The sequence below is a fragment of the Schizosaccharomyces japonicus genome (assembly GCF_000149845.2).
Source record: "Schizosaccharomyces japonicus yFS275 unplaced genomic scaffold supercont5.2, whole genome shotgun sequence".
Taxonomy (NCBI): Eukaryota; Fungi; Ascomycota; class Schizosaccharomycetes; order Schizosaccharomycetales; family Schizosaccharomycetaceae; genus Schizosaccharomyces; species Schizosaccharomyces japonicus.
The window spans coordinates 824,488-847,143 of record NW_011627861.1 but is presented as its reverse complement, the minus strand read 5'-3'; the positions used below and the strand labels follow the sequence as shown (position 1 = coordinate 847,143).

General features: G+C 46.1%; 10 protein-coding genes across 10 annotated transcripts; 4 read left to right on the top strand and 6 right to left on the bottom strand.

Annotated features, from left to right (window-relative positions):
• Positions 1–168: 168 nt before the first annotated feature.
• Positions 169–2,385, bottom strand: SJAG_03312 (aromatic aminotransferase). Its single transcript, XM_002174432.2, has one exon. The coding sequence runs from the start codon at positions 1,932–1,934 to the stop codon at positions 507–509; it is 1,428 nt and encodes a 475-aa protein (XP_002174468.1). The 5' UTR covers positions 1,935–2,385; the 3' UTR covers positions 169–506.
• Positions 2,386–2,633: 248 nt separating this feature from the next.
• SJAG_03311 (N-acetylglucosaminyldiphosphodolichol N- acetylglucosaminyltransferase Alg13) lies at positions 2,634–3,544 on the top strand. The gene has a single exon (XM_002174431.2). The coding sequence runs from the start codon at positions 2,840–2,842 to the stop codon at positions 3,335–3,337; it is 498 nt and encodes a 165-aa protein (XP_002174467.2). The 5' UTR covers positions 2,634–2,839; the 3' UTR covers positions 3,338–3,544.
• SJAG_03310 (pyruvate dehydrogenase phosphatase) lies at positions 3,478–6,580 on the top strand. Its single transcript, XM_002174430.2, has one exon. The coding sequence runs from the start codon at positions 3,583–3,585 to the stop codon at positions 4,933–4,935; it is 1,353 nt and encodes a 450-aa protein (XP_002174466.1). The 5' UTR covers positions 3,478–3,582; the 3' UTR covers positions 4,936–6,580.
• On the bottom strand, positions 5,031–6,252 carry SJAG_03309 (endosulphine family protein). Its single transcript, XM_002174429.2, has 3 exons — positions 6,143–6,252; positions 5,960–6,043; positions 5,031–5,660 (listed from the first exon to the last, which is right to left on the bottom strand). The coding sequence occupies exons 1-3, from the start codon at positions 6,179–6,181 to the stop codon at positions 5,361–5,363; spliced, it is 423 nt and encodes a 140-aa protein (XP_002174465.1). The 5' UTR covers positions 6,182–6,252; the 3' UTR covers positions 5,031–5,360.
• A 2,486-nt stretch (positions 6,581–9,066) lies between the features above and the next one.
• On the top strand, positions 9,067–10,524 carry SJAG_03306 (aspartate aminotransferase). The gene has a single exon (XM_002174428.2). The coding sequence runs from the start codon at positions 9,162–9,164 to the stop codon at positions 10,389–10,391; it is 1,230 nt and encodes a 409-aa protein (XP_002174464.1). The 5' UTR covers positions 9,067–9,161; the 3' UTR covers positions 10,392–10,524.
• Positions 10,525–11,797: 1,273 nt separating this feature from the next.
• Positions 11,798–13,909, bottom strand: SJAG_03305 (glycerol-3-phosphate O-acyltransferase; the record flags this gene model as incomplete). The annotated part of the gene is made up of 1 exon (XM_002174427.1): positions 11,798–13,909. The coding sequence occupies one exon, from the start codon at positions 13,907–13,909 to the stop codon at positions 11,798–11,800; it is 2,112 nt and encodes a 703-aa protein (XP_002174463.1).
• An 847-nt stretch (positions 13,910–14,756) lies between these two features.
• Positions 14,757–16,242, bottom strand: SJAG_03304 (hypothetical protein; the record flags this gene model as incomplete). The annotated part of the gene is made up of 1 exon (XM_002174426.2): positions 14,757–16,242. One exon carries the CDS (start codon positions 16,240–16,242, stop codon positions 14,896–14,898), a length of 1,347 nt encoding a protein of 448 aa, XP_002174462.1. The 3' UTR covers positions 14,757–14,895.
• Positions 16,243–17,575: 1,333 nt separating this feature from the next.
• SJAG_03303 (manganese superoxide dismutase) lies at positions 17,576–18,625 on the top strand. The gene is made up of 2 exons (XM_002174425.2): positions 17,576–17,895; positions 17,991–18,625. Exons 1-2 carry the CDS (start codon positions 17,788–17,790, stop codon positions 18,534–18,536), a joined length of 654 nt encoding a protein of 217 aa, XP_002174461.2. The 5' UTR covers positions 17,576–17,787; the 3' UTR covers positions 18,537–18,625.
• Positions 18,626–18,915: 290 nt separating this feature from the next.
• On the bottom strand, positions 18,916–19,848 carry SJAG_03302 (UBA domain-containing protein Ucp14; the record flags this gene model as incomplete). The annotated part of the gene is made up of 1 exon (XM_002174424.1): positions 18,916–19,848. The coding sequence occupies one exon, from the start codon at positions 19,846–19,848 to the stop codon at positions 18,916–18,918; it is 933 nt and encodes a 310-aa protein (XP_002174460.1).
• Positions 19,849–20,253: 405 nt separating this feature from the next.
• On the bottom strand, positions 20,254–22,644 carry SJAG_03301 (RNA-binding splicing factor; the record flags this gene model as incomplete). The annotated part of the gene is made up of 2 exons (XM_002174423.1): positions 20,254–22,352; positions 22,455–22,644. 2 exons carry the CDS (start codon positions 22,642–22,644, stop codon positions 20,254–20,256), a joined length of 2,289 nt encoding a protein of 762 aa, XP_002174459.1.
• Positions 22,645–22,656: the final 12 nt, after the last annotated feature.

Here is a 22,656-nt window from a genome sequence, read left to right as displayed (position 1 = left end):
CGTTTCATTCAACTATAAAAGTGTTTCCGTCTGACGTGTTTACCCTTTTCTTTTGCGTGATCAGGTTGCAGGACTTTTATCTGCTCTCGTTCAGACTTGGCAGCTGCCGCCTTCGAAGGGAAGAACTGTCAAATACAAAAGTTTAGTTACTGTACAAACAGTAAAGAACCCTTTTTTAACAAATAGAATAAGTTACATTTGTGGAACACCTCGATATGTTTGTGTTATGTTGTGTAAGGAACTGTAATATTCGTATAATAAGACGAACTATGAACGCGCTATGAATGAGAGCTTCGCAAAAAAGGTAGGTAGACAGATATACAACCGGTATTCTGTAATATAAAGGGACAACAGAAAACGAACACGTGAACATGCTACAAACTACAAGTTTCAGATGTTGGTAACAGAGGTTGATTAAAAGGTTCGTAATCAAAACAGACATGGAAGTAAACTCAAAACGAAAAACAAACAGCTTACTGTTTGCATGAGATTGGGAGACATAAAACTTACTTGAAGTTCTTGTTGAGAACAGCAGCGAAGCGCTCAATGGCAACGTTGAAATCCTCAAAGTTGGCAGCCGCAAATGTTACACGGAAGAACACGCGGTCATTCTTTGATGAATCAACAATGAACCAGTGACCACAGGCCAAGTTGACACCAGCATCAACAGCTTGCTCGTGAATGTCGGTTTCGATTTCCGGAACGGTCTTGAACTTATCGCTGTGGAGGTAACGAGAGCGGTCGACCTCAAACCAGATGAACATACCGGCCTCAGGGGCGATGTAAGAACACAGACCCTCGGGCAAGTACTTGTTCATGGCAAGCAACAAGGCGTTACGACGACGAGTGTATTGGAAACGAATTTGCTTCAACCACTCCAGGTAGCCCTCCTGGCCCCAAGTGTGGAGAATTCCGTGAAGCAAGACTTGAGACAAACCAGAAGCACTCTGGATGTTGACCTCATTTTGGCGAAGAGCACGCTCCATGAACAAGGGATGGCCGGTAAGCCAACCGAGACGAGTACCAGGGGCAACAACCTTGGACATGGAATCCAAACGGATAACACGACCCTCGGTATCGATGCTCAAAAAGGAGGTAATCAGTTGAGAAAGGAAAGTCTCGTTAGAAACAGTGGGTTGCTCCTCGGGGATCTTTCCATCAAAGTTGTCCATTTGAAGGAAGTAGTAGGGCTCATCCTCGAGAATGATAATGTCATGAGCTTGGCAAATTTCGTAGATACGAGCGCGTCTCTCGTTGGACAACGTACTTCCAGTAGGGTTTTGACCAGAAGGGATCACATACATAACGTGAGGCTTGGGGCATCCGCGAGCCTTCGTGTTCCACGAAGACAAAAGCTCCTCCAACTTTTCAGGCAAAATACCGTTCAAATCCATGGGCATGGGGATACAGTTGATGCCCATGGGCTCAATGGTCTGCAAAGCAGAGGGGAAAGTGTACTCCTCGACGAGAAGACTCTCGCCGCGGTTCAAAAGCATACGCAGACAGGTATCCAAGGCATTCGTGTTACCGGCGGTCAGCATAACGTCCCAACCCTCGTACTTTGGTTGGTGGACAATGCGGGTATGCTCCTTAACGAATGCTGCGAGCTGCAGGGCGCCAAATCCCTGGCCGTACTGCAATCCCTGGGACAGACCGAAATCGTTGTCCTCGGTGGGTTCCATGCCAAGGGAGAGTTCTTGGAGGGGGATCTTGGAGACGTTGTTGTTCTCAGGCTTGCCATCAGGACGGTAAACAGCGGTAGACAGGGTTCGGATGGGGAAGTAATCCGAGTGAGGAAGACCACCGGCAAGGGACACAATGTTAATGCCAGTCTTGCTCTTGGAAAGAGCAGCAGCCTTCAAAGGAGAAGGTCTACGAGCAGAAGACTCGAGGGAAAGATGATGAGAGAGGTCTTTGGGCTGGTAGGCGACCATTTTAATTCTAACAAAAAGAAACGATGGAGGAGGAAAATGAGAGCAGTTAAAAAAGGAGGAAAAAATCAACAAAAACGAGACAAGTTTTTCCTGATTACCACAAACAGACCTGTATAGCTAAAAAACAGTACAGAAAAAAGGAAATCTAATGGAATCCAACGAACGGACGAATTTGTGCTGGTGGTTGGTTCTGGTTAAGTTCCCGCTGATGATTGTTTGGTGGAGTCGATGCAGCACCTGAGACGCGTCAGGATGCTTAAATAATAACACGCCCTGCGATTAGTTTATGTGATAATCTTGCGCTCTTTCGAGCTGTTTGCAGGGTGATATTCTATCATACCTAAGCACCATTTCGTCGGCCTTAGGGACAAGGTTTATAACCTATCGCGTTTTATCAAAGGCTGATATTTATTTTTTATTTTTAGCTAACAGATGTAATGCGACGCGTCTGATTGAACGGATGCTTTTATGTCCGTATCGCGTGCAGCGCGCGTCGCTCGTTGCAATATAATAAGGTTTCGTGAATACAAACCTTATATTATATTACAACACGCGACGCGTGAAACTAGTAAAAACGATTTAGATATAAATGTCAAAAAATATTAGGTGTTGTAAGTTTTGAATTGCGTAGATTAGCAGCACATGTGTTCATTCTTTCTTTTGTCTTGTTCCCAGACACTGCGTTTTTTCATTGGAGAACTGATCTGCTGACCAAGTTCCTCATGGTTTGCCTCTTCCTCTATCATTACACACGCACACACACACATACACACTTGCTGGACGAACTCGGTACTTTACGATCAATTCAACGGTAGATCATCCATATTATCTGTTGTAACGTTTTTAATAGTGTCTGTTTTGCGTATCTTTGTAACTTTCCTTCACTTTTTTGTGTTTCTTTCTTCATGTTCATGTCTGTACTTGTCACTGTCGGATCAACAAGCTTTAACGAGCTTATTGAAGCTGTAGGACACAAATCCTTCTATGAAACTCTCGTTCGACACGGCTATTCGCGTTTGTACGTTCAATATGGTGGAGGAAAAACAGTGTTTGAAAACCGTGATCCCGACGTGCCTGGATTAGAGGTGACTGGATTCGACTACGTGGCAGATTTGACACCGTATATGGAGGAAGCACAGTTAGTAGTGTCTCACGCTGGCGCAGGAAGCATTTTACAGGCTTTACGCCGTGGAAAACGACTTGTCATCGTACCGAACGAAACACTCATGGACAATCACCAAATTGAACTTGCCGAGAAAATGGACTCTTGTGGTTATGCCATGCGCGCAGCAACATCTACGTTAGCTAAAGTCGTAGACCAGGCTTGCACAAATTCTCCAACACCATTTCCCGAGGCAGACTATTCAAAGTTTCGTCAAGTGATGGAAGACGTTGCCCTCTAAGTGTTTTGGTGAGCATAACCGACTAAGAACTATGACAAATGCAAGGGAGAAAAACAGACACTGCGTGTTAGCATACATCCTGCTAACAATGCATGCCTATCTCAATCTCCTCTTGTTACGCCTTCTTGGTGTTTCCTTCCCCTTTTTGTTTACAACGCGTTGCATTTAGGACGCGTCCTGCATAATGACGTAGTCCACTTGGATGAGTCGTTGTATTGGGCCTTTTACCTCAACACAACAGCAACATGACAGCGTCGAGCTCGCGATTTCGTGGATTCTTCTATGAATCAGCACGTCTTCTGCGGCGTAGAATGTTTCTGGCTACGGCAGCTACAACACTTGTAGCTGCTGGTGCTCTTTCTGCTAGATTTACGCGACGACCCGTCCTGTTAGACCAACCTGTCCGAAAGCAAGAAGCAATTCACTATCCATCCAAGGCACGAACACCACCAAAAACGCCGGATGAAGTTTCAGCTCGCTTACGTGAATTACAACGCACAGTTTTGTTGCGGAAGGATGGTATCTACCGGTACGACTGGAACCAGGTCGCCAGTAACGATCCTTGTGAGGATGACCACGACGAACGCACTGTTTCTGATGTTGACGAAGGGAATTGGTACTTTTGGGGCGTGTACGATGGACATTCCGGTTGGAATACGTCTCTCTTCCTACGCGATCACCTTGTGACAGCCGTTGTAGACGAGCTTAAGTTCGCTTGTCGGCATGCAGCAAAACAGAACGCGTGTCCGACTCCTGCTGCTCTCGGAGATTGCATGAAAAAAGCGTTTGTACAAGTTGATGACACAATTGTTCGGGACCATGTCACTCGCGTGTTCAAAGGACCCGTTTCTCTCCAACAAGCGGCTTCTCTGCTGCTGCCTGCCTTGTCAGGCTCCTGTGCCCTGTTAGCTGCGTATTCAGCCAAGTCTCAAAATCTGCAAGTTGCCTGTACAGGCGATTCACGAGCCGTTCTCGGTGTCCGCAGCAAGGACAACCGCGGCTGGGAGACGGTGCCCATGAGTGCTGACCAGACGGGTGCAAACCCTTCCGAAGCAGAAAGACTCCAAGCAGAACACCCTGGAGAGACTGTCCTCACTAACAATCGCATTCTAGGCCGATTGATGCCTTCCCGGGCCTTTGGAGATGCCAAGTACAAATGGACATCTGAGGTGGCCGCACGCTTGTATAGAGAGTATTTTGCATTGCGTCCCCTGCCGACAAAGACGCCTCCATATGTTACAGCGGAGCCGGTTGTGCAAGTTCAACGCATTGAACCTAGTCGGCAGTCATTCCTCATTCTCGCAACCGATGGTTTGTGGGACACCATGTCAAGTGAACGTGCTGTGCAATTAGTTGGTGAATGGATTGAATCGGGTCAATTGGACGGGAAGGGTGCACGCTCTACGGCTCGTCAATTATTCTCCTCCTCATCTGCAACTCCAGTCAAAGATAGCAACGCAGCGACCCATCTCATCCGACATGCCTTAGGTGGTGAGGACAAACGCGTTTCTTCTTTGCTGACATTAACATATCCCGTGTCACGCAGGTACCGCGACGATATCACGGTTACTGTTGTTTTCTTTGATTATGGAAACTAGGTGTGATTAAGGATTAAGGAACATTTCGAAAGGATAGCACACACACACGACAGGTGTTACCAGAAAGTTCATTCCTCGCAGGCCAAAAACAAAACCCAATTCCCAAAAAAGTCCTCTTCATACCCGCTCCACCCCCCGCTTGTTCGCTTTGGGTCTAACAAACCCTCCCCGTGTTATGTTCTATAAGAAAATCTACCGTTACATTGATAACGAATACGTAAAACAGTCTCCTGGCTAACATGTCGAAAGAGGAAGAAGAAGAAAAAGAAAAAGGAAGAAAGAAACTGTGCCGTCATTCAGAAGTTTCGTTAGAGCATGGTCAGCTACAGGCGCTAGCATTATCATCGAACACGACCAAACGCCGATCGTCGTTACAGCAGCAAAAGAAGCTGCAAGGCATCGCAAAAGACGACAAGAGGCCTTTCCTAGTTACCGTTCTTGCGTTGAGTGGGTGTCTGTTCGCCGGAAGACACTGTTGATGATGGAGTGGGCGATGGAGCAAAAGCTAAAGAGCCCGCGGCTGCTTCTTTAGCTGATGCATCCGAGCGTCTTTTACGATGTGCAGATGCAGCAGCGGCGTCTTTCTTTGGTGACGCCGACGGAGCTAGGTGAGGAATGGTTTCAGGAGAAGGGATTCCCTTTCCGACATTAGTGATTCCCGTGTCGGAGGCCTTGCCGGCCTTGCTTAATGCATAGTCTCCTGAGTCAAAATACTTTCTTCCTTGCTAAATAAACGATCGTTAGTAACTATCGAAACGATAAAAGAACAAAGGAAAAAACACCGACTGTGACAGAAGAATGAGAACGACTAGCCGATCAACAAAGGAACGGCTCGTAAAATCGCAGGGATCGCAAGTGGACGAGAAGAAGCAACAACAGCCACTGATACCGTTTGCAATTCAGTCATAAATAGCGGCGGATTGTCTCTTTCTTGAACGAGGTCCATCCTTTTCGTATGCACGCATAAACGCCCCTCGTGCCGCACGTTCTTCCGCATGTCACAGGGATGCTCGTTCCAACATACCTTGAGTTTTTGAACCAGAAAGTCCTTCCGTTGAGGCAGTCTGCCGTATAGACGGTACAATTTCTGCTCCTCCGAAGTGAGACTCTGTATCAACGACAAGTTAGTTACTGGCCACCAAAAATTGCAGCACGATGAACTGTGCATTCGGCTCTCCCTAAGACGCCGTATTCCGACTGTACATACGTTGATATCAACGTTCTTTTGCGTTTGATCTGAAGACATGCTCAGGTACACCCGGTTGGCACTGTCACAGCTTCCGTTTTGGTTGCGTAGAGGGGAAGGGTCGGGCGGTTTGCGCAGCTGCTGGAATCGCCATCCAGGCGGTGAGCGAACTGATGATATCAGTTCCGCTGCTGGCCCGCGCTTGCGACGAGCGACAGGCACGTGCTCTGACCCTGGATCCAGTTTTTGATGACATCATCATGCTGTCAGAGCACGATGAAGCAGTGGGACATCTTGTGGGGCCGACGATTCGCGGAGCTTACGTAATGTAAAAACTAGCGAGGCGTTTACGCGGCCAATCAAAAGGTAGCTTTATCGCATAGTATTTGAGTGTCGGAGGAGTAAGTGTACACGTGACGGGCTTCGTAAACTCTGAATCGCAGATTTTCAATTAGAACGAGAACAGATAAGAAAGGCCTTCTCGTGACCCGTGATGTCATCGGCAAGGAGCATGCGTTGTTGGTGTGTTTTGCGGAGAGCAGTCTAGAAATTAGCGCTTTGTCTTTGTCGGTGAGTAATTTGCCGGATTTGCAATAGAAATCGGCAGAATGTTGGTTGGCTGCATGACGAAAAAAGCACCCCTGCTTGAGTGGCTATTTTCCGGATGGCGTGCCTTGACGTTATGTGCATAGGTTCAGCTGGACCTAGGTTATACGGGTCAGGTTTTGGCCATGCGCCTCTGCGGGGCGGAGGCGGGGTAAGGAGGGACGCGTGGGATGACAGGGATGCCGAAGAAAAATATCTAAGCGAATGTGGGATAGGCGGGGGAGGATATTGAAAAAAAGAAAGGAAACAAAGGAACAAACACAGGTTGGTTGTTTTGCTATTTTTGCGCGTTTGTTTATTGTTCTACCGTGTTTTGGGGTTCTAATACTGTTTTTTATTTTTTCTTGCATTTGCTGCTCTCTTTTTCTTTGTCCCTTTCCTTGTCCCTCACCCCCCCCTTCCTTCCCTCATCCCACTTAAACTTATCTAAGGTTCTTCTGGATGGTTAGTTCACGATTTTATTACTGTAAATAGAAATCGAATTGTTAGTGTGTATAGACAAAGCTGAGGGGGGTCTTTTTACCGGCAAATGATAGTACGACGAGTATCGCTGTAGGTTGAGCGAATTATTAATTATTGGTTGTGAGGAAGGAATCGCGACGAAGTGTATAAAAAGGTGCAGGAAAACTGGTTGTCTTTCGGAAAAGCAGAGTTCCGTTCGGCTATACGGGGGAGGGGCTTCGTACACTAAGTTGGGTTTGACAAATGGTTGAGTTTGGATTGCGATGGTGTGTGGGGGGGGGGGCGAGGGAGAGGAAGAAGAAGGGAGACAGGGTGTGTGTGTGTGTACGATGAGATGAATTTCCATTTGAGCTGTTCAGGTGGACAGGGTGGTGATACGGAAGATGATCTTGAGGATAATTCCTGATTCGACTTTTGCATTCATCCGGCAAGGGGGAGGATGTGGGAGGATGTGGGAGGATGTGGGAGTGCGAATTATACTTTCATAAGGTTTGAGTCTTTTTTGGGGAAGCGAAACGTAACAAGCTAAAATTCGTTAAAGTAAATAATGCAGCTTTGTAGAGAGCTGTAACTTTGTTTAATGTAGTGTAAGGTTATGCAATGCAGTATAGTGCACTCCTGTGTAATTACCGATAACGCGAATTTGCGTATACCAGCGATAAGCTCAGTTGCTTTTAGACTGAAGTCTGCGCCATTCGGTTGGCTTAATTCAAGTGTTTGGCAGCTCTGAGTGTAAGCCCGGGCTCCACTATAAATGAAGCGTAAGCAAATTTGCCGTACAAGAGCTGGTCGGCAAGGCAATAGAAGTGTTATCATTGGCTAAACGGTGCCAAAAGGATGGGCAAAGCAGCACAGATTTCTCGAACTTAGAAGAGAACACACACACACACACCTGAACACACTCGCAATCAAATCAAGGTAATTGAACTTTATTAACTAATCTTGAACATGTCCGCGTACCCCACACATACCGTCCCATCACGAAACACTTCGTGACACCATGACTCAGATCGTATACTCATCACAAACGCTGAACGTTTAAGTGCTTGACTCTTAGATATTGGAGATCATCATGTCAATCATGGCAACACAATGTGTTTCGTAACAGGAACAAGGCCCGGTCTGGCTCGAACAGACCACCAGGACGAACTGCACCGCAGCTGCCCATGCACCCTTGCAAGCCTTCTGAAGTAGAGAGGAGAAACGAGACACCCTGAACAAAAGACTAAGCCCCATTGGGTTACACCAGACACAGGTCTGGTGCAGCAAAATAACTATCGACTGCGAACGAATAAAGGACAGGAGCATTGGTATCGGCCTCCCCGTGTCCCAGACTGTACATGGCCGAAAACTGAGTGAAGAGGACAATTCGTAGACTCCGTATCCTTATCCACCTCTTTCGAGCGAGGAATGCCCCTCCAAACAGCACCAGACAAAACAATCCAAGGACCCGAGTACAGGAGAACGAGCAACACCGCCTGCACCAGTTTACGAGACGGTCGTGTTTCCACGGACAAAGCACACAAGGCGCCAAAGTTCCGGGGACTTTCCCTAAAGCAGGAGAATGCCACCACCACCGAGGCAGTGGTGGCTGTTTGAATGCTTCAAGCTTTGCTGTTCTTGTTCAGGGATGCTGTTTAGTGGACACGGACTTCCCCTTTTATAGCAAATGTCAGCATAATTGACAGTCACAAACCCTGCCCTAAAATGGCATGTTCCACTGCATTGGAGCACGGTAACCAATATAGCGAACATGAACGAAAGTTTGCGCAATTACGCTGTGTTTGCTTAAAATGTGTAACACTTCGCTGTGGTTTGTTGGAACTCGCTCGAGTGCGTTCCACCCCCGCTATCGCAGCTTGTTCCCCTGTGGGGCACGCTACTTCGCATAGATAGGAGGATAACGCCAGCGAGTGCCGGGCAGTACTTAAGTAGCCCTCTGCCATTTACCTGTTACTCTGTGTGCGCAAGGATGTCTAACTTTGGATTTGACGAAATTACTGCTGTGGCGCCTGATGCCATTTTCAAGCTGAACGGCTTGTACAACCAGGACGCAAGTCCCTACAAGGTAAACATGAGTATTGGCGCGTATCGCGACGACTCTGGCAAACCATGGATTCTTCCTGCCGTTCAACGCGCTTCGAAGTTTGTTGAGGAGAGTCCTTCCTTCAATCACGAATACCTCCCCATTGCCGGTCTTCTCAAGTTCACTCGGGGCGCTGCGAACATTGTTTTTGGTGCCAAGTCGGATGTGATTACCCAAAACCACGTGTGCTCGGTACAAACAGTCTCGGGAACCGGTGCAAACGCTTTGGCTGCCGCTTTTATTAGCAAATTCTACGTGTCGAAGAAGAAGGCTAGCGTTTACATCTCTAATCCCACTTGGCCCGTTCACCGTACACTGTGGGAGAACGTTGGTGTGAATGTCGAGACATATCCCTACTGGAACGCTGAGAAGCGTTCCTTTGACTTTGAGGGCATGGTGAGCACGCTGAAGAACGCTCCCGAGGGAAGTATTGTCATTCTCCATGCGTGTGCTCACAACCCTACCGGTATGGACCCTACTCGTGAACAGTGGCAAGCTATTTTTGAGACTTTGATCGCCCGTAAGCATCTCCCTGTGTTCGACATTGCCTACCAAGGCTTTGCCAGCGGTGATTTGGAGCGTGACGCTTGGGCTTTGAATGCTTTCGCTAAGTATGGCATTGACTTTTTCGTATGCCAATCCTTTGCTAAAAATATGGGTCTGTACGGTGAGCGTACAGGTTGTATGCACTACGTATCTAAGGACGAGGCCACGAAGGATGCCGTCTTCTCTCGTCTCAGCTTCTTGCAACGTAACACCATTTCCAACCCTCCTGCTTATGGTGCTCGTATTGCTGCTGAGATTATGAACGATGATGCCCTGTACGAAGAGTGGCAGCGCGACCTTAAGACTATGTCTTCACGTATCATCGAAATGCGCAAGCGTCTTCGTGACGCTCTTGAGAAGCTTGGCACTCCCGGTACTTGGTCTCATATTACTGAACAAATCGGTATGTTCTCTTTCACCGGTCTTACTCCTGCTCAGGTCCAATTTTGCCAAGAAAAGTATCATCTGTACTTCAGCGCCAATGGAAGAATCTCCATGGCCGGACTCAACACTTCTAACGTTGAGTACGTCGCTAAGGCTTTTGATCACGCTGTTCGCGAAGTTCAGTAAAAAGTGTGATTAAAGGCGATTGACAAAGAAGGCCAGCAAATGCGGCCAACTAAAGTTTTGTTTTTTTGTGTAGGATCACACACACCTTGCGAAAGCGAGTTTGAATATGATTGATAATGATGTTTTCACGATATGATGGACGTGTGGGGATTTGAAGTACATCGAATTTTAGTATTGGGTTGGTTGTTTTTTAGTATTACGGTACGGGTCGGCCATGAGGATTTGAAGGAGGAAATGTTTGTCTATTCAAAAGAGCATCTATCAGTAAAACGAGTTGTATTAGTGGTGTATTGCAATTGGTATTGAACTAGTATATTCTTAGGGTTTTTCTCACTCAATTTTCATTAATGTCGCGACTTGAGAGAGTTGAATGCATTCAAGTCTAAAAAGTACAGGATAGTTTTAGTCATTAAACTCTGTAACAACACAGTAAACACGGAATGGAACAATAATAATTGATTCACAAATTGACTCACATACTCTACAACATTGATCTCTTCCATTAAACCACCCTGATAGGTATTCGTTAATGATATTTTGAACGTGAAGAAGGGTTATCACTCTAACTCTAAAACCTGCACCGGAATTTGGTAAAGAGGTATAAACTGTGAAAGGAAAGTAATATACGGCGCTTAGTACCTTCCCTTGAACCCAGCATAAGTTGTTTCATGATAAAGTATGCCACTTTTTAAGAGAATTGAGTTCATTCAGCTTGTTTTTGAAAGCACACCAAAACACAAGTTTCGATAATCGCCATAGAAATGAACGGGTTGATTTAATTTTGAGGAAACACGGGTCGAATATAGCGAATTGAACAATTCAATGAACGATTTCCGACCAGCAGAAAGCCATGGTCGAATTGTCAATTAGAGCCTTTTCCCGTAGTTCTGTCGCAAAGTCGTACCGCGAAACATTAACTTTTCGTGATGAGGCTGATTTATGAACTAAGTCACCCGTACAGATACAACAGCTAATCAATGGATTTTTTCACACCGCGGGATCCGCCAAGTTCCGAGGAGATTCTTTAATTGAACCCATTTAAATTGTCTCCAGAACCGACGTGGTAAGAAGAGGGCGATTAGGCATTGAAAGAAACCGTAAAAGTACTGTTGTTCTTGAAAGCTTGTCCCATAACCGTATGTGATTTCTTTGAAAATCGAGTCTCTTGAGAGGGTATATCCGTTCACAGTGTCGCGCATGTATTACTGCAGATTAAGAAGAGCTGCGAATTTGTTTGAATAAAGAAGCATGCGCTTCATCGGAAAATAAAAAGACACAGGGGCCTCGGTTTGGTTACAATCCCCTACAACTTCTGCAGATAGTTCTCAAGAACTTGCGGAATTTAAAGTTGTCATGACATAAAAAGGAGTTATTTGTTTCTTTTTTGGTGATCTCCTTGCATTGCACTACGACTGATGAGTCGATTTGCGTGGATTCTTTCGTAACCGCTTGGATGCTTGGAGAGCCCGGTGGATGTCATTCATATTAAGGGCGTTGTCAGACTGCACATCAGCAGAATCTTCCGAATTACCGTCTTGCGAACTGCGTGATGATTGAGTCGGTGATGTTTGCCTGGAACTTGAAGGACTTCGTCCATGATTTACCGGCGTCAGCGCTGGAGAGCAACGATTACTAGAGCCGGCTTCGATAACGGCCGAGTGATTGACAGAAGCTGCTGTCTTCTGCAGACCCGTGTTTTCGAGTTCGGGTAGTTCGGGCGTTGGTACCTCACGTGCAGAGACGTCGGATGCTTGAACATCTGTGGCACTAGATACGGCATTGGTTCCGTATGCGTAAGCCAATTTGTGGTTCATCATTTCGGGATACACGGTCGGACCAAGCGTGTAACATAAATCGGTAATACGCTTTGACAGGATTTCACGTTCTTTGCGTAAGTTTTGGAACACAGACGACTTGGTTGGATGCAAAGAGAGCTTCAGAGGACGCAGCGTTTTATAAATGTCCATACCAACTTCACCAAATCGAAGAGCAGCAACCGTCATCACAGTAAACAGGTAAATGTATACTGGGATAAGGAGGAAAAACTGCAGCGAGGTCGTTCCCCACCAACCCATTTCGCGCGTAAACGTGGCAGCTGCAACTCCATAAATAATGTACAAGAATGGCGTGAATCCCAGACCAACGATAAGTTTCCAGCTGGCCAACACATCTTTACCCTCGATTTTTACAGTCGAGTTCCGCAAAGCAGTGGCCTGCTTCCGTTTGCTGATGTATGATGTTGCTATAAACACTGGAGCAAATAGAATTGACCCGGGAAGGGCACACATCGCATAACTCGAAAGAAGGCAAATACGAAATACGAGCAGTGAAATGATATGAAGCTTAGCATTCGCAATTGGCTCAACAACCTGGTGATCACGGACTCCTAATGTGTACAATTTTTCATTGTATCGCAGAACCTGTTTTCGTACAGCCTCAACATGCGGGTTATCCTTATAACGTAAATACCCTGCGACGAAACGACGGTTCAGTTCAACCACCTCTGGTAAAGGCAGCTGCATCTCCGATGGTTTGAACAAACGACGTGCAGCTTGCACGACTTCCAATGTAGTGTAATCTGGGGTCAGGATGGTCACAGTGACGAGGGCGTCATACACCATGTCAAGCACCTGTTTTATGGCCGAACTACGGGATCCATTCTTGTATAACTCTACAAGTTCACGCGGAACTGTGAATGGGTCGCCAAATTCAAGAACAGCGCGAGAACGGAAACGATGTGGATGAAAATAATTCATGCCACAAGGGACAATCTTCAAGTCAAGGTCCGGATTTTCAGCTAAAGCGCCTAGAGCCATAATGGCCACTCCGGCTTTTAAAGGTAATAACTCGGGACGGTCGTGAGAACCGCCTTCGGGAAAGATGGCAATGCAGTTGCCCTCGTTTAGCCGATCGTGGACAGCTCGGTACATCTTTGATTGATCGACTTTGGGAGCTGTGCGAAAAGGGGTTCCTTCCGGCTTCGTCAGGACATCCATTGCCTTAGAATTACGAAAAGCTTTGGCGAGGACACAATGTGTGTCATCAATAACATGCTTTACCTCTGCCATACCGCCGCCGCTCGGTAAGGAAATAAGCGTGTGAGGCTCGAACTGCGTAAACTTCGTGTCCGTGCCTGTAATATACAAAGGCTTCTCCGGGTCCTCTAAACGTAAATGGCCGACGGCGCTTCTAGCACTGTCTTCTGCTCTCGCTACAGGAATGCACTGGAACGCGCGTGCAATCGGTCCCACAATGGGCACTTTCATAGACTTTGCGGCAATCAAAGTGCTGACGCGACGGTCACAAGCGAATCGAATTTGTTTCATGAGAATTAATGCGTCTACAAATTGATTCGCATGAGGAGCCGCGACAAATATAACAGCGGATTTTCGAGGCACACGAAACGATCCCCGACTTTTAACTTCACGAAAGAAAAGATCAACAAGAACAGAAACCAACCATAGTGCCAAGTCGTACACAAATTGCCCAAGGGCTTTGCAGATGGATTCAAACGCCATTGACGCAGCTAAACAAGAAAAAACGAGCTCTTTGATTCCAACAATTTCAACTGAGGAACCTTAGTCTTGGATACGATGTGGGAAACGTTCTTGTTGTGGAGAAGCGGAAATTTGGACTAATTGAAGCAGGCCCCAACACCCGTGTGTAAGTTTCCAACCATTTAGTGAAAGCGTGGTGTAGCCGACAGAGTCTAGGGAATTCAGCGTCAAGATGTATATGACTGGGTGCGCACGTTTACCGAGCTTAGAAGAGAGCCGCAAGGAAAGCTATTGGGCGTAATTGTTCCACTCGGTAAACTGAAGGAGAAAGTATAACGGAAAGTTTTCCGTTGTGAATCAGCTTGCGTCAGTAATGTGTCAGCACAACTTGCGCATTAATTATCACATTCGACTTGTCAGTTGACTAGTATGTGCTGAAAGATTGTGTAGGTTGTTTTGAAGATTATATTGTTGAAGGAGCAGCGGCGAGCAGGAGAATTTCAAACATCATAAGTTTTGCTGGAAATACCAGGTGTAGGGATCAGAAGGAGTAAAGAGCGTGGAAGGGGAGTAGACGGTTGGTTATGTTATGACTTTGACGGAAGAACCGCCATTTCAGGAGGAATTGGTTATAGCGTGCAATTTTCTTTCACGCTTTTTCCGGGAACGGATTCGCCGACCGTAATCGGCGATGCGAACAAAGAGGACACACAAAAAAAAGAAAACTTGATGCCTTGATAGGTAATCATTTCATCGCGTTTGATTTCCGTAGTCGTTCATTGCGGTAGACAGTTTTCTTCACGACTACTGTAGCCGCGTCGCCGGTTTTCTTTTTTAGTCGTTTCGATGAGCGAGGAAGCTGTAGCGGCGGCAGGATTGCATTCCCGCAATCATCTAATTCCACTTTCTTTAGCTGTTAGATAGAGTGCATGTAGACGAGACACCGAGTCAATTCAATTCGATTACAAATACCAATTGCAGCCGAGTGACACATAGTGTTCCTTCGTTTAGCCTTTTCGACGTACCTTTTTTGAAGCTATGCATCCCTTCATAGGCCGATCGGCGACAGTGCTAGGTGAGCTGCGTTTCAGGGACTGAGCATCACACTCAATTTCGGGAGCCCATTTCACAGAACGTGTGTTAACCGCTGGTGAGTTCGGGTTCCAACACTCCTCGTCGCCAGCAGCAAAAGAGTAACCCTTGTCCTTGGCCCATTGGTCCCGCCGACTTCGTTCCTGTCGCGCTTGGACTGACATCAGCCGAGCGTTTGGTGACGGTGGTCGCGATTTCGTTTCCGTGACGATAACCTTTTCGAAATTGCAGCGATATTTTTTGTTACGTTTCGTGTTTTCCTTTGTAATTCGAGTCACGGTACTTTTTGGCAAAATTGGAATTGAAGGGGAAGAAGGAGGTAGCTGCGTTATTTCAGGGCTCGTTTCCTTGCTATTTTTTTTGGCATATGAAACATGGGCAACGGCATTTAAATCTGCATCGCGCAAATCATGAAGCTCTTGTGTGAGCTTGGGGTGCACAAAGACCTTCAGCTCTTCGTCCAATGGTTTCGTCAGAAGATCCCGTGTTTCAGCAGCGTCCAGGTTATATCTGTTGCCCGCAAGGATGGGTGTTGGAGAGGAAGGGGAGGAGCAAGGTTCCAAATTGCTGTCACTGAGCGCGTATTTTGGAGAAGTCGATCTGGCTGACGGTGACACAGTAGCGGCACGAGAAGGTGAGTGCATACGTGTGGGTTCTGCTAAGGAAAGGGCAGAGCGTTTAACGACTCGACTTGGTGTACCGAGGGGAATCCGTGAAGCTGACGCTGGCATACGCAATGCAGAGGAAGTCGAAGCGCCGTGGGCAGTTGGTTGTATGGAAAAAAATGCGTCCTTGTTGAGGTAGGGGCGTGTGGGAGTTCTAGTCACTTGTGTAGCAAACGGCGTAATTCGTTTTGGGACAACGATACAAGGTTTTGTTCCAGCGGGAGCGGCATCCGTATCTGCATGCTCCCTTTGCAGTCTCTGTTTGGAAGGAGTGGGATTCTGTGATACCAGTCCAAATTTTAGGGAGGAGGAACCTGTCGATGTTGATAGGCTTGCAAGTTTCGCACTGCGCTGAGCTGAGCTAAGTCGCCAAGAGTTACTTGGAGATCGGATGGGTGTGGCGTTGAGTGAACGCAATGTTGATACCGTTCTGTTTGAAAGCGAGGGTGTGGCTCCCATCGATTTTATTGGTGATGGCTCACGCAGCACAGGACCTAAAGCAGATGGTAATGGTTTCGAATGCTCATCGCCATCTTGAGCAGGTACTGCACGGTTGTCTAGAAAGGTATAGACTTCAGAGACTGTCAGCCGGACCATTAAAAGAGTTATAAGTGAAAGTGGTTGATTTTCGAAGACAGGAAATCCTTCAGAAAACGATAGCAGGCAACAAAATGCAGAAAACCAAAGAATACATGCAATTCCAAAGGCAACAAAATAAAATTGAACCGAATTAAACGTCTTGTTAAACAATTGCGATCAGACGGTCCGACTAAAAACTAGTCGCAAAGCAATGACCCGTGTAACTTTCGTTTGAGAGTGTCCAAAACGCAAACAATTCCTCCAACAGACCAGTCTAAAATAGGATAACCAAGAGATCACCAGTTACTCTCAAGAATAGTGAACTTATGTCCTCCAACGGCACAGCATGAAAAAGGGAAGTAGCGAGTTGGAGTAAGAGAATAGAAATTAAGGTATCGCGACGCGACTGCATTACGTCAGCGAAAGCTTAAAACGAGGTTTAGCAAAAAACAGCATACATAGAAACTGGCCAAAAAAGAGCACGTTCTTGGTGTTCTACCAATCGCAAATGTGCATCATTGAACATGGCAGGAGAATTAACGCATGACAACCTCATTTACGACGAGGGCCCTTGCAGAGTTCCGTGGATCACCCCCACACCCCGCTCGAGTCTATCCCACAAATCCTACATCACCCCCACTATCCCTGCGAAGTGTTAATCGCATTTGTGTTAGTGAAGAAAAGACGCTGTGTTACTGCTAGTGTTAGTATGTTATTTGTGTCGCTTTAGCTGCAGATGTCATCGCTACATCGCTCTTTATCATGTGCAGACTTAGCCGCCCCTCACTGTCCCTCTCCTTGCTGCAAACTAATCAGTCTCCACTTGTGGACTTTTATTTTCCACAACACGCTCGATCAGTTTCGTCCGAGAGGAGCTTGGAGAATGCTCGCGACAGATGTGTACGATAAACCAATCCAAACACGGCTATATCACGAACCAGCCATTGCGATCACCAGTACCAGCCCGAATGTGACAAGCAACTGTATGTCTCCTCCACTAGCCCGCTGTGGTTAGCGGCAGGAGTCGCCCGACTTCCATTTGTCAGCAAGCGTCTAGGAATTGATTCATCCACCCCGACTTACGAGCCATCGAACAGCCGTTAGCGGAACGAATTCGGTTCGCTGCTATTCGTACTTGTGCCTAGACTCGCGACCCAGACATTGGTCCAGCGTACGCAACTCGACTTGCTTATACGTCATTTTGTCGCATCCTGATACGCGCGGATCCTATGACGCAAACGCCCACCAATTAGCAAAACAAGAATGTTCATGAACGAAAAAGACGACTCACGGGAGACGCGTTGCATAGCAATTAGCATTTAGTTCTGCAACTTACAGAAACAATCCAATAAATGTATTCAGCCCAATCAACCGGATCAATCGCGTGTTTGGCTCATATGACAGTTTCTCTTCGACAAGAATGACAGTATAAATAGTCGGCCGTGTTCCACGCAAGCATCTCTCCAAAAACAAACCCCTTGTAATATTACTTCACGCTTCCGTGATAAGTCCTCTTCCTCCATATAGAACCTACGTCTATATCTGTATTTCTCTATCCACTATATGTTCAGATCGTTGACCACAATGGGAATTAACGCTGCTCGTTTTGCTGTTTCTGCTACAAAGATTCACACCAAGGCTACTCTCCCTGCTCTTGATTACGCCTACGAAGTATGATTTGTCTGTCCGAGCGAATTTGAATGTCTTTGTTTTCGTTCGTTCTCTACTGTTGCGCATTCTAACAACATTTACTAACAGTTTTTTAGGCTTTGGAGCCCATTCTTTCCTCTCATTTGCTCCATTTGCACCATGACAAGCACCATCAAACCTATGTCAACAATTTGAACGCTGCCGAGGAGAAGCTGAAGGATCCTAGTTTGGATTTGCACACCCAAATTGCCCTCCAATCGGCCATCAAGTTCAATGGCGGTGGTCACGTCAACCACAGCATTTATTGGAAGAACCTTGCTCCCAAATCTGCTGGCGGTGGTGCCTTCAATGCTCAAGCGCCTTTGGGTCAGGCTATCGTCAAAAAGTGGGGATCCTTTGAGGCCTTCAAGAAGAACTTCAACACCCAACTTGCCGCTATTCAGGGCAGTGGTTGGGGCTGGTTGATCAAGGATGCTGACGGTTCTCTTCGCATCACAACTACTATGAACCAAGACACCATCCTTGACGCTACACCTGTCATCACTATTGATGCTTGGGAGCACGCCTACTATCCTCAGTACGAAAACCGTAAGGCCGAGTACTACGAGAACATCTGGCAGATTATCAACTGGAAGGAGGCCGAGGCCCGTTACGAAGCTTAAGTACATGAATGAACGCTAATGAACCTTTAACACCGACAACACTCAAAGATCTTCAATCACCGAATTAACGTTGTGTTAACTGGGGATGGAATAATTTAACACTGTGATGCGAGCCAGGAATCATTAAAACGAAAGCAAATTGTTTACATTTAAAACACCCCGAAACTCGGTTGGATGCTTTCCATTGAAACTATAAAAAAGCGATGTTTTATGTACGCCGTTAAAAGCGCCGATTAATGAAACGGAAGCGATGATCAGGGGAACAGAATGAATGACCGTAAACCGGTCTCGGATGTTGTCATTGGAACATTAAATCGTAAAACGAGCGTCGTATGGGCGCAGACCTAACAGCTTAAACTTACAGCGTATGTCCCGATATTCATGCGTTCCGTTCATTCAGCAAATCGAGAACAGCTCCATGGAGATCGCCTGCTCGCTGCAGAGCTCTCGTGGCTTCTTCGCGAGATACTTGCATGATCTGTTGTAAGGCTTCTACAGACTGATCAAAAGATGCAGCTCCAGGAGCTGCAGTTGCATTACCGGAGAAGAATGAACCCGGGCCTCTAGCGGGTTCGTTAGCACTGGGTGTGCGATTGGCAAAAGCAACGCCAGTAGCTGATGGATTAGGAGCCGGGGCCGCCTGCGACTCTATTGTGTTTATGGGACGAACGTATGCATGTGGCTTGGCAACAAATTTATCTGTAATCCATGCTGACAATCTCCATTGATGGCCAAGCACCAATCCTTGCGACCAGAGCATACCAAAGCTCCATCCGAGAAAGGCGTTCAACAGTGTTGAAGAGGGATACGCAAGCGCTAATCCAATTGCCGAAGGGTACAAGGCCAGCTTGTCGGAAATGTTTAAACCCAGCATATGAACAACAACTGTCGATGGTACTATGCGGAAATATTGGTATAGTACAGCAAACACCATGAATGTTGGACCGGGACGAATTTGTTCGAGTACTCCTAAAGGCACAAGGGTCAAAGATGCTACTACAGGAGTCATAATAGCACCAGTGACGCACGCGAGAATGCAGTAAGATGCAAACTTGGCAGACCCAAATATCTTCTCGACGTCTCGCGATTGGTACAGAATAAACATGGCATTGAACACTTCAGAGGAATTCCAGTACGCAGCCTGCCATAACAAAAGTCGCCAATATTGGTGATACTTAATGAAATGTAAACGGAAGTTTATGTGAAGATAACTTTTCAGCTCAAATATTCCGACAAGAACAGAAGTCGAAATAATACCGAGGATAAGACGTTTTACTACGGGAAAATTAGGAAGACCATTGTCACCAAGCATAGTGATTCCAAGTAGCCTTTAATTTTGGCAATTATTTTGTGTTTCTGTGAAGGGTACAATGAATTTTTTTGGGTCGATTCACTTACGGTGAGAAAGGAAATGACAGGCCTTTTCGTTTGCTCAGTGAAATGAAGTGGATATACTCCACACGCTCCCTGTGGGTCACCTTGAAAGACACACGCGCAATTTTTGGTGGAGTAAGTCTTGCGACAAAGTTAGTATCACTAACTGATCTGTAAACCTCGCTAAATGGGGTCAATTAAACACGCATGGCAGGTCAAGCAGCCGCAAGACGCGATACTATTAATTGCATTATGGTGGAAGATGGTCCTCTCAAACAAAACGAACGAAGAATGAAACCAATGGTTCCTAAAGAAATGGGGTACTGATGAGAAATTTGGTCATTCATTTGGAAAAGTATTGGAGGAGATCCTTTAAACTAGTTGGTTCAAATTCCGTATCAATAGACTTTCCAAACTGAGCCCACAAAATATCGTCATGAACATAAGCAATACATCCACCAGTGCCATTACTGTTGGCTGTAATTCGATAAAGCATGTAACCTTTTTGTGGATGGGCGCGACGCAGTGGTATGAACAGCAAACCATTTTCTGCACAGAAGTCTTCAACCAATTGTCTGTAAGAAATGACTTGCTCAGTATGTGCAGCATGCTCTGATAACAATTCTGCAGCGAGTTTTTTCTTTTGCGATTCGGCAGACGTTGACGCTGCTTCTTCCTTCCGCAAGGAAGGTTTTTCAATAGGTTTGTCTTCAATGCACTCAAACATCATTTTCAAACCCTGAGAAAACCCGTTTTGAATGTACGAATTGCTTGCCAGTGGTTCAGGGAACATGGTCTTCCACCACTCGTACCAAGAGCTGACCTCGCTATAGTCAGCCGTACTTGTTAACCACTGGTACAAAGTGTCGAGCCACTTGGGAAAGAACTCTGCTTCAAACAGCTCTCCCAGCTTAGAAGGTGCTAGCAAGTCTTTCCAGTCGGTAACTGCCACGAATGGTTCAATAACTTGATCGGAAGGGTCGATGACAAGATTGTCACGCAAACACTTGACCAACTTGGGAAAAATGTGTTTGTCTACAAGCTTATCAAACTCACCGTGCATAAATACTGACCGCCAAGTTTGAAGGACATGTGATGGTTTTCTTCCCGGTTTCCATCTATTGAACACCGTGGCTAGTTGTTTGAGAACACTATCCAATAGCGGGTCACCAAGATGCTTCAGGTACGACAACCATGGATACAGAACATGATGAAGCGGCGTATTGCTTTCTTCAAATGGATCCCAAGAGTGGATGAAGGAGCGAAGTTTAGGGAGCACGCAATCCTCAAGGAAAGCAAGTTTAACATTTTCAGGAAGCACAGGGTCCCAAACTTCTAAGAGTTGCAAAGCAGCGTTTGCTTCTTTTGTATCCCATTGGTGTGCGAAAGCTTGTTCGACACGGTCTTTCCAAAGAATGGTCATTAAAGATTCGTATGGTGACGTTTTTTTGCCATGCAAAACTGATTCTTGAGCGAAGTCATCTTCATCTTCAGACATTTCATCGGCGTCTGTGTCCTCATATTTTACAGCTGGTGCGTTATTTCGCTCATGTTTGAATACAGTTCGCCAAGTGAGAAAATGATCCAGTAAGAACAAAGGTTTTGTCACTGGATCCCAACGTTGTATAAGTGGATACAATGCGCTCATGCATACCGAAGCCGCAATAGAATCTAACTCATAATAAGGATTTTTCTCAGGAAACCGGACAGGTAACGACTCGAGAAACGTTGAGACAACATTTAATTCATCAGTCTCTAGAGGTCTATTTGTGATGACAAGAGACGCCGTCAATTTCTCAATATGCTCAAGTAAGCTTTGAAGAGTATTTAGCTCTTCCGCTTTTTTGTCCAAATGCTCATTAATACGCGTCTTATTTAGCTCGTTATATTTTTTCCGCTCTTGAAGAAGTTTCCATTCAGTGATATATGTTTCACATTCTTTTCGAGCAGCGTCAGAAGCCTCAACAATTTTAGTCTGTACTTCTGGTTTTTGTCCTTCTTCAGCATTCCAAGCTGGAAGTTCAATTTTTGTAACATCTGAACTGCTTACGTCTATAAGATGTGCAAGGTTTAACGGGAGCGAGAACCCCAGATCAGAGGCCAGCTCTCGGGCGGACTTTTTATGAACAGCTTTTTTTGGAGCAGTAGGTGCAGTTTTTTTGTTTGTCGGCTCTAACGCTTCTTGAGGCAGATGTCCACGTTTGACTGCCTCATGTCGTTGGGCCTCTGTCATTTCACGAACGGCACCCACGCCAACACGTTCTGGTCGAACTTTTGACTCAATTGGTGCTGTAATTCCCTCAGCATTTGAGCCCAAACCCTGACCGGGTTTGTAACCCATTTTGGCAAGCATTCGTGCACCAAAACCGCTCGTGTTGAATTTTGCTTTAGGAATTGCCCCGGTCGTTCTGTCATTTTTCTCTGACTCAGATATTGATGCAGCTTTTGTATTCATAAGATCATTATCCGTTAAAGGTTGTGATGATTTAACAGCATGGTTTCCACTTACGAAGGAGACATTTTGTCTTCGCAAGTTTCCCAAACCGAAAGTAGCTCTCGCTTCTTCCTCTTCATCTTCCTCGGCAAATACTCCTAGTGCTGCACGTTCTCGTAATTGTTCTTTGCTTAGATGTTTGGCATATTTTCGCTTCAAAGTGTTTGCATCTTTAGGCCCAAAACCTTCGTCTGAATCACTGTCATTAGAAGACGAGTTATTAACATAGTCCCCATACATTTTTGGATGAAT

What these genes read in the sequence shown, in the direction of transcription:
- SJAG_03309 (XM_002174429.2), bottom strand. Translation starts at nt 6,181, where the DNA reads ATGTCTTCAGATCAAACGCAAAAGAACGTTGATATCAAC. An exon ending in AAAAGAACGTTGATATCAAC is followed by an intron (nt 6,044 to 6,142) that starts GTATGTACAGTC and finishes TCGTTGATACAG; the next exon opens with AGTCTCACTTCGGAGGAGCA. An exon ending in TTCTGGTTCAAAAACTCAAG is followed by an intron (nt 5,661 to 5,959) that starts GTATGTTGGAAC and finishes TCGTTTATTTAG; the next exon opens with CAAGGAAGAAAGTATTTTGA.
- SJAG_03311 (XM_002174431.2), top strand. Translation starts at nt 2,840, where the DNA reads ATGTTCATGTCTGTACTTGTCACTGTCGGATCAACAAGCTTTAACGAG.
- SJAG_03303 (XM_002174425.2), top strand. Translation starts at nt 17,788, where the DNA reads ATGTTCAGATCGTTGACCACAATGGGAATTAACGCTGCTCGTTTTGCT. An exon ending in CTCTTGATTACGCCTACGAA is followed by an intron (nt 17,896 to 17,990) that starts GTATGATTTGTC and finishes ACAGTTTTTTAG; the next exon opens with GCTTTGGAGCCCATTCTTTC.
- SJAG_03310 (XM_002174430.2), top strand. Translation starts at nt 3,583, where the DNA reads ATGACAGCGTCGAGCTCGCGATTTCGTGGATTCTTCTATGAATCAGCA.
- SJAG_03306 (XM_002174428.2), top strand. Translation starts at nt 9,162, where the DNA reads ATGTCTAACTTTGGATTTGACGAAATTACTGCTGTGGCGCCTGATGCC.
- SJAG_03312 (XM_002174432.2), bottom strand. Translation starts at nt 1,934, where the DNA reads ATGGTCGCCTACCAGCCCAAAGACCTCTCTCATCATCTTTCCCTCGAG.